Here is a 14,531-nt window from a genome sequence, read left to right as displayed (position 1 = left end):
ACTCTGTCCACTGGGATTACATTGTTGCAATAGCTGTAACTACAGTTATCCTGACCAGGTTTCCCCCTGCTGTATTGGGAACTACGGTAATCTCTATACCAGTGCTTCTTAAATTTTTTCCTCTCGCCCGAGGAATTTTTTTCCTTTTGGAAACATTTTTCCTTTTGACCCGAGAAATTTTTACGCAACCCTGAGTATATAGGTATATAAAATGGGCTTGCAAATTAAACACTTACTGATAATAAATCAAATTTTTCATGAACCCCATATTCAGTTACGCTATACAACTCTCTACAGAGGAGAGTTGAACTTTAAAGCAATTGCAACTTGTGTCACCTTGGGCATATTGGATGGGTAGATTGATTTAAATCAGTTTGATATTAGTGATTTTAAACCATGGTTTAAATCATGAAAAATGTTTGATTTTGAATCAGTTTTTCATTTTAAAATGTATGTACTTCCAGAACAAAAATGTGTGCCAACTGGTTGCTAAAACAATTCTAACATACTGGTTTGAAATAAAATACCACTTAGGAATATACTCTAAAATCTTTGTTCCTGCAGCCCATATACCTTTTGCACTATATTTGCTTGGTGACAAGGAGCTAACTGTAAAATGGACATCTGTTTTGCTTACTCTGTGCATGTGCAAAGACACAAAGCAAATTAGTTTTGATGATTAAGGCCAGGATCCAGAGAATCATGAAATGCCCACCAGGGCTTTGAGGTTTCTTCCTTCTTCCCTCCCCCCCTTCAGTTTTTACCATGGCACGTCACAGATTCGGTTTTCAAAAATGAGTGCAGGTTTCAGTTTGTATTTATATTTCATTTAAATCCAGATTATACTGAAACACTCGTTGACATTTTAAAATGTTAAAATGTTAACAACATTTCAATTTTTTACAAATTATTTTTACAAGTTATTTTTATGCACACAGGTTGGAACACTAAGGATATGGCCTTTTTTAAGGTGATGGTTTCACCTTTAAATAATTCTCCGTTTGTGCATTTTCTGTGCAAAACAGACAAAACTATTATTCCTTCTACAAATGAGTTGACTTGTGGGGGAAAGAATAAGATAACTCTGTACATGAGTAGTCCGGGCTGCAATTTGACTTGGTCTGTCTTGATGCAGCAGCACAAGCCAGTGAGGAGGTGGTCACAGTCCGTCGTGAACGCAGCACATTTAGGCGTCAGGCAGTACGGCGCCGTCACAATGCAGGGAGTAACCCTACCCCTCCTACATTGCTCATCGGCTCACCCCTCAGGTATGGTATCTGTGTTCCACCGTATCTAACGTGCATGCAGCTGATCACTGCTTCCCACTCCCGACAGTGTTTAAAATGCTTTGTTTTGCCCGACCCAATTCCCTCTTTTTTCCGACCAGCCCATCTCCTTGAGCTGTTATTGCATGTATTTGTGATCTTTCTGAATTGTGCATGTGTACGCTGCACTGTTTCGTGCCCTCCCATTTTCCCGTGAGTAGGCTGGTGAATGGCTTCTAGTTCAGCCAAAATGCTAACAAACTGGCACACAACTCGCTCTTTCATTTATATTTTGTGTCAAATCTTCAAATGTTTAACTTGTTTAAAGGAGCAAAAATATATAGATAGAGCATTAAATGAGGCATCTTCCTACATCTAAAAATCTGAAAGCAAGGGTCATGAAAAAGGCCAACCTTGTATATTGTGCTAAAAAAAAAAAAAAAAAAGCACTTATCCTGAGATTAACATCAATTTTGGGGACATGATCAAAATATTAAACTTCAATTATGTTAAACATAATTTTTATAGGTCTAAGATGTGATATGTGTCTCTCAACTTGTTCATCTAGTTGAACTTAAAAAAAACAACACTTCATAACTTTATACTTTTAATCCTGAAATTCAATAAATTATTCTCTCAGCATCTGTATACTACTATATGTGTCATAGAGACATCTTTAGAAAAGAAATGTATGTGTGCAGGGTTGAAAAACTATTTCAGATTCCTTAGCATCACATGCTTGGGATTTTTTCAGCTCTGTATATCTGCTTTGAGATCTGACACTCATGATTAAATTAGACCATTCCCTTTGTTCTCAAGGCCCAATTTAGCAACTATGATCTGTGTTAATAGTCTGAGACTATAAATAAACTGAAACAGATCCAGAGGAATACAGAATAAAGAGAATACCAAGACACCAAAGGATAACAAATATGGAATAACATTGGTCTTGTCTAAAATTTAGTTAGACAAATTTCAGCAAATAACTGAAAATACATCAAGATTAAGTGAAAATACACGAATACAAAGCAAATATTAAGAGTAAAGGATAAAATCATTAATAGTGTAAGGCAGAAGATATGAAATATATTATCTGAAGTCCCCAGAGCAGCATGCAGACTATAGCCTTTTGCCATATTTTACAGCAAGCTTCATCACCACATGCAAAACATTTTAAACCTCTGGTATTATTGCCATAACTAACCCTTTGAGCCATATATTTTATTTATTTACTTCATTTATACCCCAGCTTTGTTCCCAGTGGTGGCCCAAAGCGGCATACATCATTTTCCTCTCCTCCATTTTATCCTCCCAGCGACCCTGTGAGTTAGGTTAGGCTGAGGGTTTGTAACTGACCGTAGGTCACCCAGCAAGTTTCCATAGCAGAGTGGTCATTTGAACATGGTTCCTCAGACCCCAGTCCATCACTAACCACTACATCCCAAGGTAGAGTGATCTCAGCACAACTTACAGTTTAGGTGACTAACAGTGCAATCCTATGCAGAGTTACTACTAGGCTTAGACTGGAGTAACTCTCCTTAGGATTGCACTGTAAAACAAAACACAGGTTTTCTATGTCCACTGAATCAAAGGGTACTTAAGATGTAAGGTCCTTTGGGCAAAACCACTGATATACAAAGCTAAGCAGAATACCAGGTAGCAGAAACTATAGACACCATTGCCCAGTGAAAGGAACTATATTTGGAGAGTCTGTGGGTTTATTTGGCATTGCACAATTGACATGCTGTGATGGTTGCGATCTGAAATGCTGAGTATCCATTAAGTGGGCAGTCATTGCTGAATACCATTACACCTACTTCACATTGATCTGTTCTGTGGGACTCTATGAAAAGGACTTAATGCTTTCTGATATTTATAGTAAACAACATAGAAATAGTGTCTTACATTTTTCCTGTGGAACTAAACAGGCTTCTAAGATGTTTCATTTCAAAGTTATTCATTATCCTTGATCACTGAGAACCATCCTGGAAGTTAACTGACTAAACCCTAGATTGTGGTCATCATAATTAGTGGATATTGAACAGATTTGTATTAACTTTTAGGGGGGAAATCTTCTAGGTTATTCCTGGTACTATAGAAAATATAGTTGAAAATCAACCTAATTTTTCATTAATTCTTCTAAATAGAATGCAAAATTAGGCACATTCCTCATCTCCCATGCTACCTTTTGGATAAGTGTGATTGGGAAAAAGTCTCAAAGATGTTTTCTTTGCTGCAATCAACAGTCTGGCCACCAGAACCTGTTCAAATCAGTGCAAGAGTGCCATTAGGAGCACAGATTGTACAACATCTATTTGTGAGATGTGAATTTGCAGTTTCAAACCTAGTATCAAAGGTTTTGTTGGTATGATTAAAATTGCCTAAAATATATAAGCTTTTTCATGTGACCTACTAATCATGTGGAAAGCCGGTGGTGTGAGCAGTGTTTTCAGTGGCTGCCAGTATAATGTAAGAGAAGCCCCTGATGCTCAGTTCATATGAATGAAGGCAATGATTGTGAGGTACTTTAAAATCATGTGCCATCTATTCACTTATGCACTTTTTCATTAAAGGAGTAATGGTTAACTTATTACTGCTATTGCTGCTATGTTAACTCGATATATATTAGTCTATCAAGGAAATTCACATTGGTTTAAAGTAATGAAGGACATTTAATTTGTTCCTTTTTGTTCTTTCTTTATGAGCATGCTTTCTGCCTGGTGGGCAGGGGAATACTTTGGAAAAGTTATACTGTAGTATTATGTTTGTGGATATAGTTCAGGAACAAGGACAAGGAATCCTCTTTGCGCCTTTCTTTTAGTGTCACTGTCAGGGAAAAGAAACAGGGATGCGTTAAGTTTGCTAAACTGAAGTAAGCAGATACTTATGATTACAGGGTCTTAAATGGGGGACTATGTGTGGTCTGACAGAATTTAACTGTAGTGAATGCCATCTCCACTCTTCCCCCTCCCCTCCATTCTATTCTTGTTATTTCTATGAGTCCATTATCCATCATGCCCTCCAGCTTTTACACTGCAGTTGCAACAAATAAGGGTGTTCCTAAATAACTAATTTTCTCCCACGAAACCAAAGTAATTAACTGTTCCATACCCTCCATCTAGCTCCCCTTAATTCATTCCCTGCTCTCCTGTCAATGTGGAAGAAAGATCTGTTAGGAAAAGGTTGCAAGAAATCTCAAGGCACTTAGTCATCCTGCAGCTTGCATCATAGATGCCAGAATTCAAGAACAGGTTTAAGTTGTGTAGAATTGGCTTCTGATCATGCGGTTGCATTTAGATATTTGGGGGAAAATATTTTAATGAGATGCATCTCACATTAGCTTATTGTCCTTCCTGCCCAGTCAAACTTTTCTCAACTGCTGCTTTGAATTGGTCTTCCTTCAGTTGTACAATTCCTTAGATTTTTGGCAGTGGCTAAGGGTTGAATCCTGTGGAAAAGCTTGAAGAAGGAGTTGGTACAGCAGATCTTTCCCTGTCTTCCGCCTCGCCTCATTAGCTTGCTGCTTGTCCTGAGTGGTTGAGAGAACTTTGTGAACAAAAAGACTACTCTATGGGGGCTGCAAGGGGGTTGGAAAATCAGGTGAATTTTGACTGCAAACCATTGACATATGGTAGAAAAGGGAGCAATTTTGCTCAGTTTCCCCTCACTGCAGTACCCCACATTGTAGTGCATTTTATTTATGAAAGCCCCCACCCCATCTTTGAATATCCCTTGCCTTGAACATCTCTTGCCTTGAAAACCCCACGAAGTTGCCATAAGTCACCTGTGATTTGGGGGGGGGGAGTCAAAAGGTTGCTGCCCCCACCTGTGTAACTGCTAGGGTCTGATGTGGATTGCACAATATGCTAAACATGTCTGCAGGGAAACCATGTGGGTGGAAGATGCTAGCCATTCTCCTCGTACTATGGAAATGGTATAACCATGTACGAAGGGGGCCTTTTCAATTCTCCTCGTACTATGGAAATGGTATAACCATGTACGAAGGGGGCCTTTTCATGTTGTGGCGGGATTTAAATTTAGTAAGTTTGGATAGAAATGCTGGTTCACAACCTGTGAAAAGCACTTGAAACCCAGTTTAATTTCCTGCCTAAGTTAGGAGAATTTACCTTGCAAATGAGGTGAGAGAGATGTGGCTGCCACTGAATTACTGAATTTTTCCTTGTCCATTCAGACTAACATTGTTCTTACTCGGCTATATTGTTCTTAGTGGATATGTTAGTATTTGACTATGTATCTGTTTTGAAGAACTGATCATTGAATACATTTGTGAATAGCATTAAGTTTTCACTGGAATTCCTTCTCCTTAGTGGCTATTTTCTTAGTGCTTGCATAACCCATAGTTATAGTCCACTGGTTTAAATTTATAGGTGATTTAAATGAATTTTTCAAAATGTGGTATTTTATGTGACACCTGGGAGATTCAAGATCTCAAGGAACAGTGCTTGCTAAAATATTGCTTCCCAAGGGTTGCTATTTTAGTTTAAGTTTAACTTCTCAAAATCCAAATGCAGCTCTGTAAAGAATGATAAAATATGATTTGCGTATTTTAGTTAGTTTATCTTAGAGGAAATGGATATGTACACCATATAACTTCAGTTTCTCTTTTTAAACATGCAAACCATTTTGAGAGATTTCTGACTACATCTATTTACGTAAAGTAAGACTTTGTTAGGCTGCTTGGTTAGGCTACTAAAAGCCTCTTTTTTGGTCCTTACGTAGGGTTGATGTATGAGTATAGTTCATATACCATCCAAACAGCTATTTTATAAACTGAATGGTAGATTTAGAATCATAGCTGTTCCATTTGAATCGTCAGCTATATTGTTTTTCTATCCAGGTCGTAGAAATTTGTTTTTTCAGATATCATTAATTAGCTTTATCATACTTGAAAATGGCATCCAGACTTGCATTCCTAGTCCAACTAGTAAATGGTTAGTGTTGCTAAGAGCACAAAAACATATATGGTGAAGATCATAATTATACAATCAAGGCTGGTTCTAGCAATGAGACAAGTTTTGGCAAGGAAAAGGCTTTTTTCAAACTACACACACTTAATCCCTTGATAAAGCATCACACATTTATGTCAATATTTGTCTTCTTCCAATGTGTCTGAGAAGTTATGGCCACACGCATAGACAGGAGTAGACAGCTTAATGGAGGGTAGATCTGTCAGTCGCTACTAGCCATGGTGACTAAAAGGGACCTCCGCGTTTAGATACAGTCAATCTCTGAATCCCAGTGCCAGGAGGCAACATCAGGGAATGCCTTGGTGTCTATGCCTTGTTGTTGGACCTCCAAAGAAACAGGCTGGCCACTGTGTGAGGCAGGATGCTGGACTAGATGGACCACTGGTCTGATCCAGCAGGGGCTGCTCGTAAGTTCTTAAATTGTTTTTAAAATATCATTGTTCTTTAAGAGGCTGAGGGTTGGGAGGGAGGGAATCAAAAGGAAGGGGGCTGTGGCATCAGCCCTTGTATTTGGAAGTCCCACCTATGTTCTGTGTCCAGGACAACCTGCAGCTAAATTATTTAGTGTAGGGAGGATGCAGTTATTTATTCATGAGGAAAAGATACTCTATGAATGCAGAGTAGTATTACACCTCTTGCAGGACTCAGACCTACTCTTGAAAAGAGAATCCTGGCATCAGTCCTGGTTGAGGTTTTGACACAAATTAACCAATTAATTCCAGAGGGGAATTCCAGAGAGAGAGAGAGAGAACTATGTTAATCTTTTGTAATAAAACCGTAAGGGAAGTCTCCTGCCACCTGAAAAACTAAACAGACTTAATTATGGCATAAGCTTCAAGGCATGAGCCTATTTCATCCGATACAGGAAGTGGATCTTCAGTCAGCAGATACAGCTAAGGTGGCTTGCAGAGGGGGGAAATTTTGAACAGTAGGGTGAGATGGCTGTGACCTGCGCGTGGTACAGCTTGGTGTTTCTGTATAAAACTCAACCGTATCCAAGACAAATGCAGTGACTATTCACAACAACCACAGTGGTGTCTCTAGTTATGTTACGCAAAATTGACACCAGCAGTGTGAGAAATGGGCTATATTACCAGGGCTTAAACAGAGGCAAGAAAGTCTGTTGATGAAATCTTAATACAGTCTAACTAATACAGAAATTAATAATAATAGATTTGTCTTAAGTGCCACAGAACATCTTTTTTTAATGAGAACAGTAGCACCCATTATAATGAATTCTGCCATAGCAATAAGCGTTATATTTAACACATTTTAAATTTTATTTTAAATTTTTTATCTGAGAGATCTGTATGCTATTTTCCATGAGCCCATTTTGTGGTATTTAGGAACTGGATGTGGGTAGAAATTGTACTGTGCTTAAGGTGAGAAAATACCTTGAGCTGGGTACCCGGGGTTGGGTGAGAAGAAAATTTATGTAAGTCTATGTGGAAATATTACAAATATATTTTATTAGAAGCACTATACAGATTTTAAAATTCTTTAAAAGCATTAAAATGGCACAATGGCCAAACTTAAGGTTGATATCTGTAACCACAAACCCAAACGCGTTTCGGCCTCTAGGGCCTTCATCAGTGGTTAGTTAAAACCTTTTCTAAAATCTGCACACATATACAGAAATACAATGATGTGAACCAATACAAATACAAAATACAAAGTACAAACTGTTTAAAACCCAACCAGGTAAGTGAATATGTTGTCTGAAAAGATAGAACAGAAATGGGTTAGTTGCCATCTGTTTGAAAGCCCATTATATAGGTTTAGTTAAAAATGTTTTAGAAATACTTACAAAGTTTATTCTCAATTATTCAAACAATTGGTGTGTTGGGTTTTTGTTGTAGTACTGTAAAACATAATAATACAGATTGGAACCCTCAATTCAGCCATGGAACCAGCCATGGAAGCAACTATATAGAGGAATTTTGTAAAAGTAATCTTAATTTAGCTACTTTAGCATGTTGGTGAAACTGAGTCTCTCCCACCATTGACTATGTCACAAAGGAAGTGGCTACTCCATAGAAGATCTGTTTACACAGTTCTTCCCCTCTAAATGGGGGCGGGGGGGGGAGATTGCACAACTTGGGCCTATGTGGGTATGATTTTGTACATGTAACTGCCTATTGAATATGTTAAGTGCATAGTGCGCCTCTAGTGGGGTGCATCTAGTTCTAATATAAGGAGGATCATCAGCCAGATAAGTGTGTAAACCAGCCCAAAAGGTATTGAGGTCCATTAAAGGAAAGTTTATGAAAATACTTTCTGGAAAAGTTTGACATTTGACCAGTATTTAAAATTATGTGAGCAGTGCATGTTGTCAGTTGGGGGTTGATCGTTATTAAGGTTATGACTAGCTATTAAGAAGATGCAGTGTTCTGGAGCAGGAATAAAGTGATAGGAAAATGGCAAAGAAGAAAAAATATTTTCAGTTGGTAGAACACCCTTTATCTGAGACTAGTATTAAACAGTTCTTTTAAGACAAGCTTGAAGATCTTTGTATGCTGTTTGCTTTATAGTGATTTCTGTAGCTATCCATGAGAACTAATACCATAGTTATGAATCTGCTAATTAGACAATTGAAGAATCAGATATTAGAAAGTAAAATGTTATTGTTACAAAGAAATACATGTTGCAAAATAATGGATCCAATGTACCTATTAATCATTAAACAACTTGGATCCTGAAGTGCCCTTTGTCTAAGCAGGTTAGCATGGGGAAGGGTGACTCTGATTTCTCCAGGCTCCTCTATCCTGGATATGGTCACTGACATAACATTGAATAGTGTTCCAAAGGGCTGCTTGACACTCAGGGGCATCTTTTTGGGCTGTAGCGGGGGGAGGAGGAGGTAAAGCCTTGTTCTAGTATAATCCAAGTGATTTTTGGATAATAGTCATCATCTCCCAGAGCTGTAACTGGGGGTGGGGGGGGGCAAGGAGGGCAGCCACAGCTCCCATGGCATGCAGAGAGGGCGGTAGAACTACCCGGCACAGAGGTGCCTGCTCCTCCTGTAGGGAAGGCAGTTCTGCCCTCCTCTCTGCATGCCACAGGGGCAGCAGCTGCCCTCCTTGCCCCACCCCCAATTAAGGCCCTGTCATCTCTCACACACCCCCAATTTATGGACAGTGTCAGAGCATATCATCAAAGTGTGCCACCTTGGCCCATGCTCTCTTTATCATTCTCTTGACAGTTTTCTTGTCCACAGTGTGATTGTGCTGTCGGTTATGAGGAGAATATTTCATTGTACAGAACATTTGCAGATAATTATATAACTGTGTTTGGCCAGTAGGTTGACTTAGAATTAAGCTTATAGTATCTACTGACATCTTCCTGAAAGTGCTTTAGTATAATTAATGTAATATTTTAGATTTTAAAGTACCTTATACTTTTATTGTCTATGATGCCCACATTAAATCCGTGAGGTAACTGTCCGCTGCTTCCGTTCACAGATGCTGGGGGGGGGGTGAGGCTAAGAAGCCATGAGAGGCCCACAGCCGCCCTGTGAGTCCCTAGTAGATTTTAGTTCTACATTTTCTCTCTGTTATTAAATGTTAGGAACCTAATGGAAAAAAATTGATAATTTTTTTAGTTGGCTGGATAACATTCTGTGAGAGAAAGCTGACATAACCTGTCAAACAGTGCTGTTTGGTTTTATGCAATGGTTGGGAAAATATATCTTCTCCCTCACCCCAGATATATGAATATTTAAAGAACTCATAGTTGGGTGTAATACCTAATCTTATTTTTTTCTTTAAAAACTAATGATTGAGACAAAACTTGCATTACAGAATCAACATAAGACCCATTTGTTTACAGTATTCTGGAATTTGACTCTGAACCTACATGAAAGAGTGAAGTTTGCAGTTTGTTAGCAAAAGAGAAGAGCAAATTTTCCTTTTAAAAAAATCTCGTATGACCACGATACACCTGACACACTGCCCCAGTTGTGTTTTCTCAGATGCTTAGGGCAGACTTCTGTGCAGCTTAGAAATCTCAAAACTGGCTCTTCATGACGAGTCCTAGAGACTTCTTGGAATGGCTACTTGGGTGGGATATTTTTTAGTGGTTCTGCTCCTGGGCTTTGCCATAACATGCTCTTCATGCATACTGACTTTTTCACTGTGCTATTCATTTTTGTATTTTAACTTTTTTAAAAGATTAAAAACTGTTAACTTGGTTTGTAGCTGTTTCTGTATTCTCTGTAATGTCTCCACCATCCATGTTCTTTCGTAGCCTTCAAGACGTTCAGCAAGGTCAGCAGTCCACAGCCCAAGTCAGAGTCCAGTCCTGCCCCCATTCCCAGGCAGCAGTGCTCAGTGCTAGCGCCTCCTTGTTGGTGAGAAATGGGAGTGTCCACTTAGAAGCATCTGCTGTAGACGGTAGCAGTTTGCACGATGAACTTGGTATGCAGGCGTTATGTAACCTTGGTGAAATTGAAGCGTTTGCGCAGCAGTTTTCTGGGTAATAATGCACTGTAACTTGTTTAGTCTTAGCTTTGTTTTGTAATTTTGAGAGTGTTCTCTTATAACAAATTGCTGCTGGCCTTTTCTTTGGTAACACCTCATATTAAACGATTATACTGAGAGTGTAATAACTGTTCTGAAGATACTGAATTAGTTCTTTAATCCCACGTTGGGTATACTTTGGACACACTGAGGTTCCTTAAAATAGTCTGCATCAAATAACATTTATTTTTTTAAATGGAGAATCTGCAATAAAGATATAGATGCTGGTGAATGTATATTTGCATACTGTAGACATAATGTCCAGTCTTGCTTGGTTATAAGCTTGGGGGGGACTCCTGGGCTCATGTTTTTCCTTCCTGACATACTACTCAATTAAAGACTTCTGCGGTTGTGGCGAACCATAAATTGTCATTACATAATTTTGAATGATGATTTGACCAAAGAGCAGAAACCATAATGTGTGGTTTAGACATAGTGTAATGTAAACTATGATTTGCTGCAAGAGCACATTATTGGTGATGAGTAGATGGGGGAAGGAGCATGCGAGCCTGAAAAATCCTTCCCTCCCCCAGTTTAATGACCTCTATTTTATAGGTGACTAGAGTAGTGATATATTATGTGGTTTTCAAAACTTTTCTCTAGAATTCAGGCAGTAGTGTTTGAAAACATTGCTTTGCTTATGCTTTGGTATTAAATACTACTATATATTGCTGTGTAGCAGTTCTCGTCACAGCATGAAAGTGTGAGAACAGTTTTTCTATATTGGTACATATTAAATTTTCCGCAGTAGAAGATAACATTTGGATTTTGAAGTCTGTTACGATGGACAAACTACGGTAGAGCTGGTGTTCTGTCACCCTGAAATCTTATATTACTGAAGCAGAAACATTCTGTAAATGTAGTCTTAGTAATTTTTAAGCAAACTTGTTTTCTATTGAATGCTTAATTGCCATTTGTCATAGGAATGACTTGTTGAACTGTTCTACAATTTGTACTAAGCACAGAATGTGCTATCTGATGACTGCTGAACTGTCAGATCTCTTATATAAAATCCAATTAATAATTTAGGCTGCAATGAAAACAGCTACCGCTTGGCAGTTCTCTCTTTAATGCAGACAATAACTCTCGCAAGCACATTATAAATAAAAGCTCAGATATCATTTGAAGAAAGCAACGTGAACTATGAAGTATTATTGTGGGAATTGGGGGAATACTGGCCTGGCTAGAGATTTCTTAGTTCAAGTGAGTCAACAAAAGTAATCAGTGTGTTCCTCCATCCCCTTATTGCATGCATACGTATCCACATGAAATTAGTACCATGTTCTTTAAAAAAAAAAAACTTTTTACACATATGTTAGATACGAGAGCCTAGGTTACAGTGAATTCCAGGTGTGTCTTTTGGACTATCAACACTTTACATATTCTTTTCCTTTGATTATATAAAACACTGGAATTTAGTGTTGCCACATGTGGTTGGGAATAATCATAAAACAAGGCACCTTATTACAGTACAGCTGCTTTGAGGATTCAGTGGCTGAACACATGCAGACATGTCACCTTGAGCTCCTTGGAAGAGCTAATTGGAGTAGTGAGTAGCTTAATATCTGCTAATCTTCAAAAGCTGCATTCTGTTCAGGCTTTCCTAGGAGTAAGTCCCACTGAATTCAATGAAATATGCTTCTGAGTAAGCATAATTAGGATTGCATTGCTCCTACTGAAGCAACAGCATTTACTGGATTTTTTACATTTGTCTTTTGCAGTCGTTTAAACATTCTATAACTGATACATCTGTCTGCTTACTACATTATCCTTCAACAAATCTCTAAGTTGAATCCTCTTTGGGTTATTTTTTGACCCATTTGTTTTCTATGCTACCTGGATATGTATGGTGTGTACTATATGCTTTAAGGATCAGTCATTCTCTCATTTGGCTGCTGTAAAAAAGACAGACGAAAGACATAAGAACACTCAAATATTGTAGCATTCTCTAGGTGCTTTCAGATGTTACTCAGAGTAGCCTTGGAATATACCAGGACAGGTTCAGTGCTGGTGGCACTGAAGTGGTCACTGTGCAAATTTCCTGCACTAATTATCTTATCTTCGCCATTTTGTCTTTTCCCTGCTTCCTTTTTGTAGATCAATGCTGCAGTGATAAATCAGTCCTATGGGAAGTTGGAAAGCCTGGGGGAAATTGAGAACTTGAGAGTTCCTTATGTATGCATAGTTTTGTTAGTTTTGTTGATTGCCTGATTTAAAAAAACAAACAACTGGAAAAGTACTAGGGAGGGTCATAGTACAATTGGGTCACCATCTCCTGTTCTGCTGATCTATTGCAGAATAAAGTTCTATTGGTTCTTGTAGATTATCCGGGTTGTGTGACCGTGGGCTTGGTATTTTCTTTCCTGACGTTTTGCCAGCAGCTGTGGCAGGCATCTTCAGAGGAGTAACACTGAAGGACAGTGTCTCTCAGTGTCAAGTGTGTAGGAAGAGTAATATATAGTCAGAAAGGGGGGGGTTGAGCTGAATCATTGTCCTGCAAAAAGTATCAAAGGTAATGTGCTAATCATTGTCCTGTAAGTATCAAGATAATGTGCTAATGAGGGTGTGGTATGTTAATATGGAACCATTGTATCCTGAAGTGGTCTATTAATGTGTGAAATCCAAAGCTAATCTGCATGGCTATTGTGGACTGTAGTCTTTGTTAGTCTGGAGGTTTTCAGGACAGGAAGCCAAGCCTTATTCATTCTTAAACTCTCTTCTTTTCTGTTAAAGTTGTGCTGATGTTTATGAATTTCAATGGCTTCTCTGTGCAATCTGACAAAATAGTTGGTAGAATTGTCCAGTCTTTCAGTGTCTCGGAATAAGACCCTGTGTCCTGTTTGTGTCAGTCCATGTTCAGCCACTGCTGATTTCTCAGGTTGGCCACAATAGATGTTACAGTCCACAATAGCCATGCAGATTAGCTTTGGATTTCACACATTAACAGATCACTTCAGGATACAATATTAACATACTACACTCTCATTAGCACATTATCATGATACTTACAGGACAATGATTAGCACATTACCTTTGATACTTTTTGCAGGACAATGATTCAGCTCAACCCCCCCCCTTTCTGACTATATATTACTCTTCCTACACACTTGACACTGAGAGACACTGTCCTTCAGTGTTACTCCTCTGAAGATGCCTGCCACAGCTGCTGGCGAAACGTCAGGAAAGAAAATACCAAGACCACGGTCACACAGCCCGGATAACCTACAAGAACCAATGAACTCTGACTGTGAAAGCCTTCGACAATATTTTAAAGTTCTATTGTTAATTTTTTTGGGGGAGGGGGCTCCCAGTCTAACCACTGGGACGTACCTTCTGTCACTACTGCCACTCAGAAATTTCCTTCACTAGCCCCACACTGCATCACAAAAATCATTGTGCTGTGTTAGGGATGTTCTGAGATAGCATTATTACTGAATCTGCTACTTTCCCTATCAGTGTTTGGAACAGGCTTGTGTGGAAGCAGAGACTTGGTGGCTAAAGCAGTATATTCCTGTTTCTGGCTGGCAAATATCACAGTTGTAGATCCCCAAATGCTATCACCACCGCAGTTATGCCTCAGGAATCATGCCTGCCTTGCTGTTGAATAATGATTAAAAGCATTAAAACGTAAGGTGTCAGGGTTCAGGGAATTTTGCTTTCCCCTCTCAGCTGGCTGGATATTTCATGTCAGGCCAGGAATTAGACTCAGGGAGAATTGTAGCTAAATGTGGGACACTCACCTGACTCTTTTCTGTCTCCCA

At 38.8% G+C, this 14,531-nt stretch overlaps 1 protein-coding gene across 1 annotated transcript in view; it reads left to right on the top strand.

The window, feature by feature from the left end:
* Positions 1-14,531, top strand: part of PCNX1 (pecanex 1) — a 107,211-nt gene that overhangs the window by 39,966 nt on the left and 52,714 nt on the right. Inside the window, exons 7-8 of the mRNA XM_056851026.1 lie at positions 1,136-1,268; positions 10,499-10,668. Coding sequence (XP_056707004.1) covers positions 1,136-1,268; positions 10,499-10,668 — 303 coding nt within the window. The remainder of the gene's footprint in view (positions 1-1,135; positions 1,269-10,498; positions 10,669-14,531) is intronic.

The sequence above is a fragment of the Euleptes europaea genome, chromosome 6, assembly GCF_029931775.1.
Source record: "Euleptes europaea isolate rEulEur1 chromosome 6, rEulEur1.hap1, whole genome shotgun sequence".
NCBI lineage: Eukaryota > Metazoa > Chordata > Lepidosauria > Squamata > Sphaerodactylidae > Euleptes > Euleptes europaea.
The sequence above is the reverse complement of the archived record's forward strand: the minus strand, read 5'-3'. Positions and strand labels throughout refer to the sequence as shown.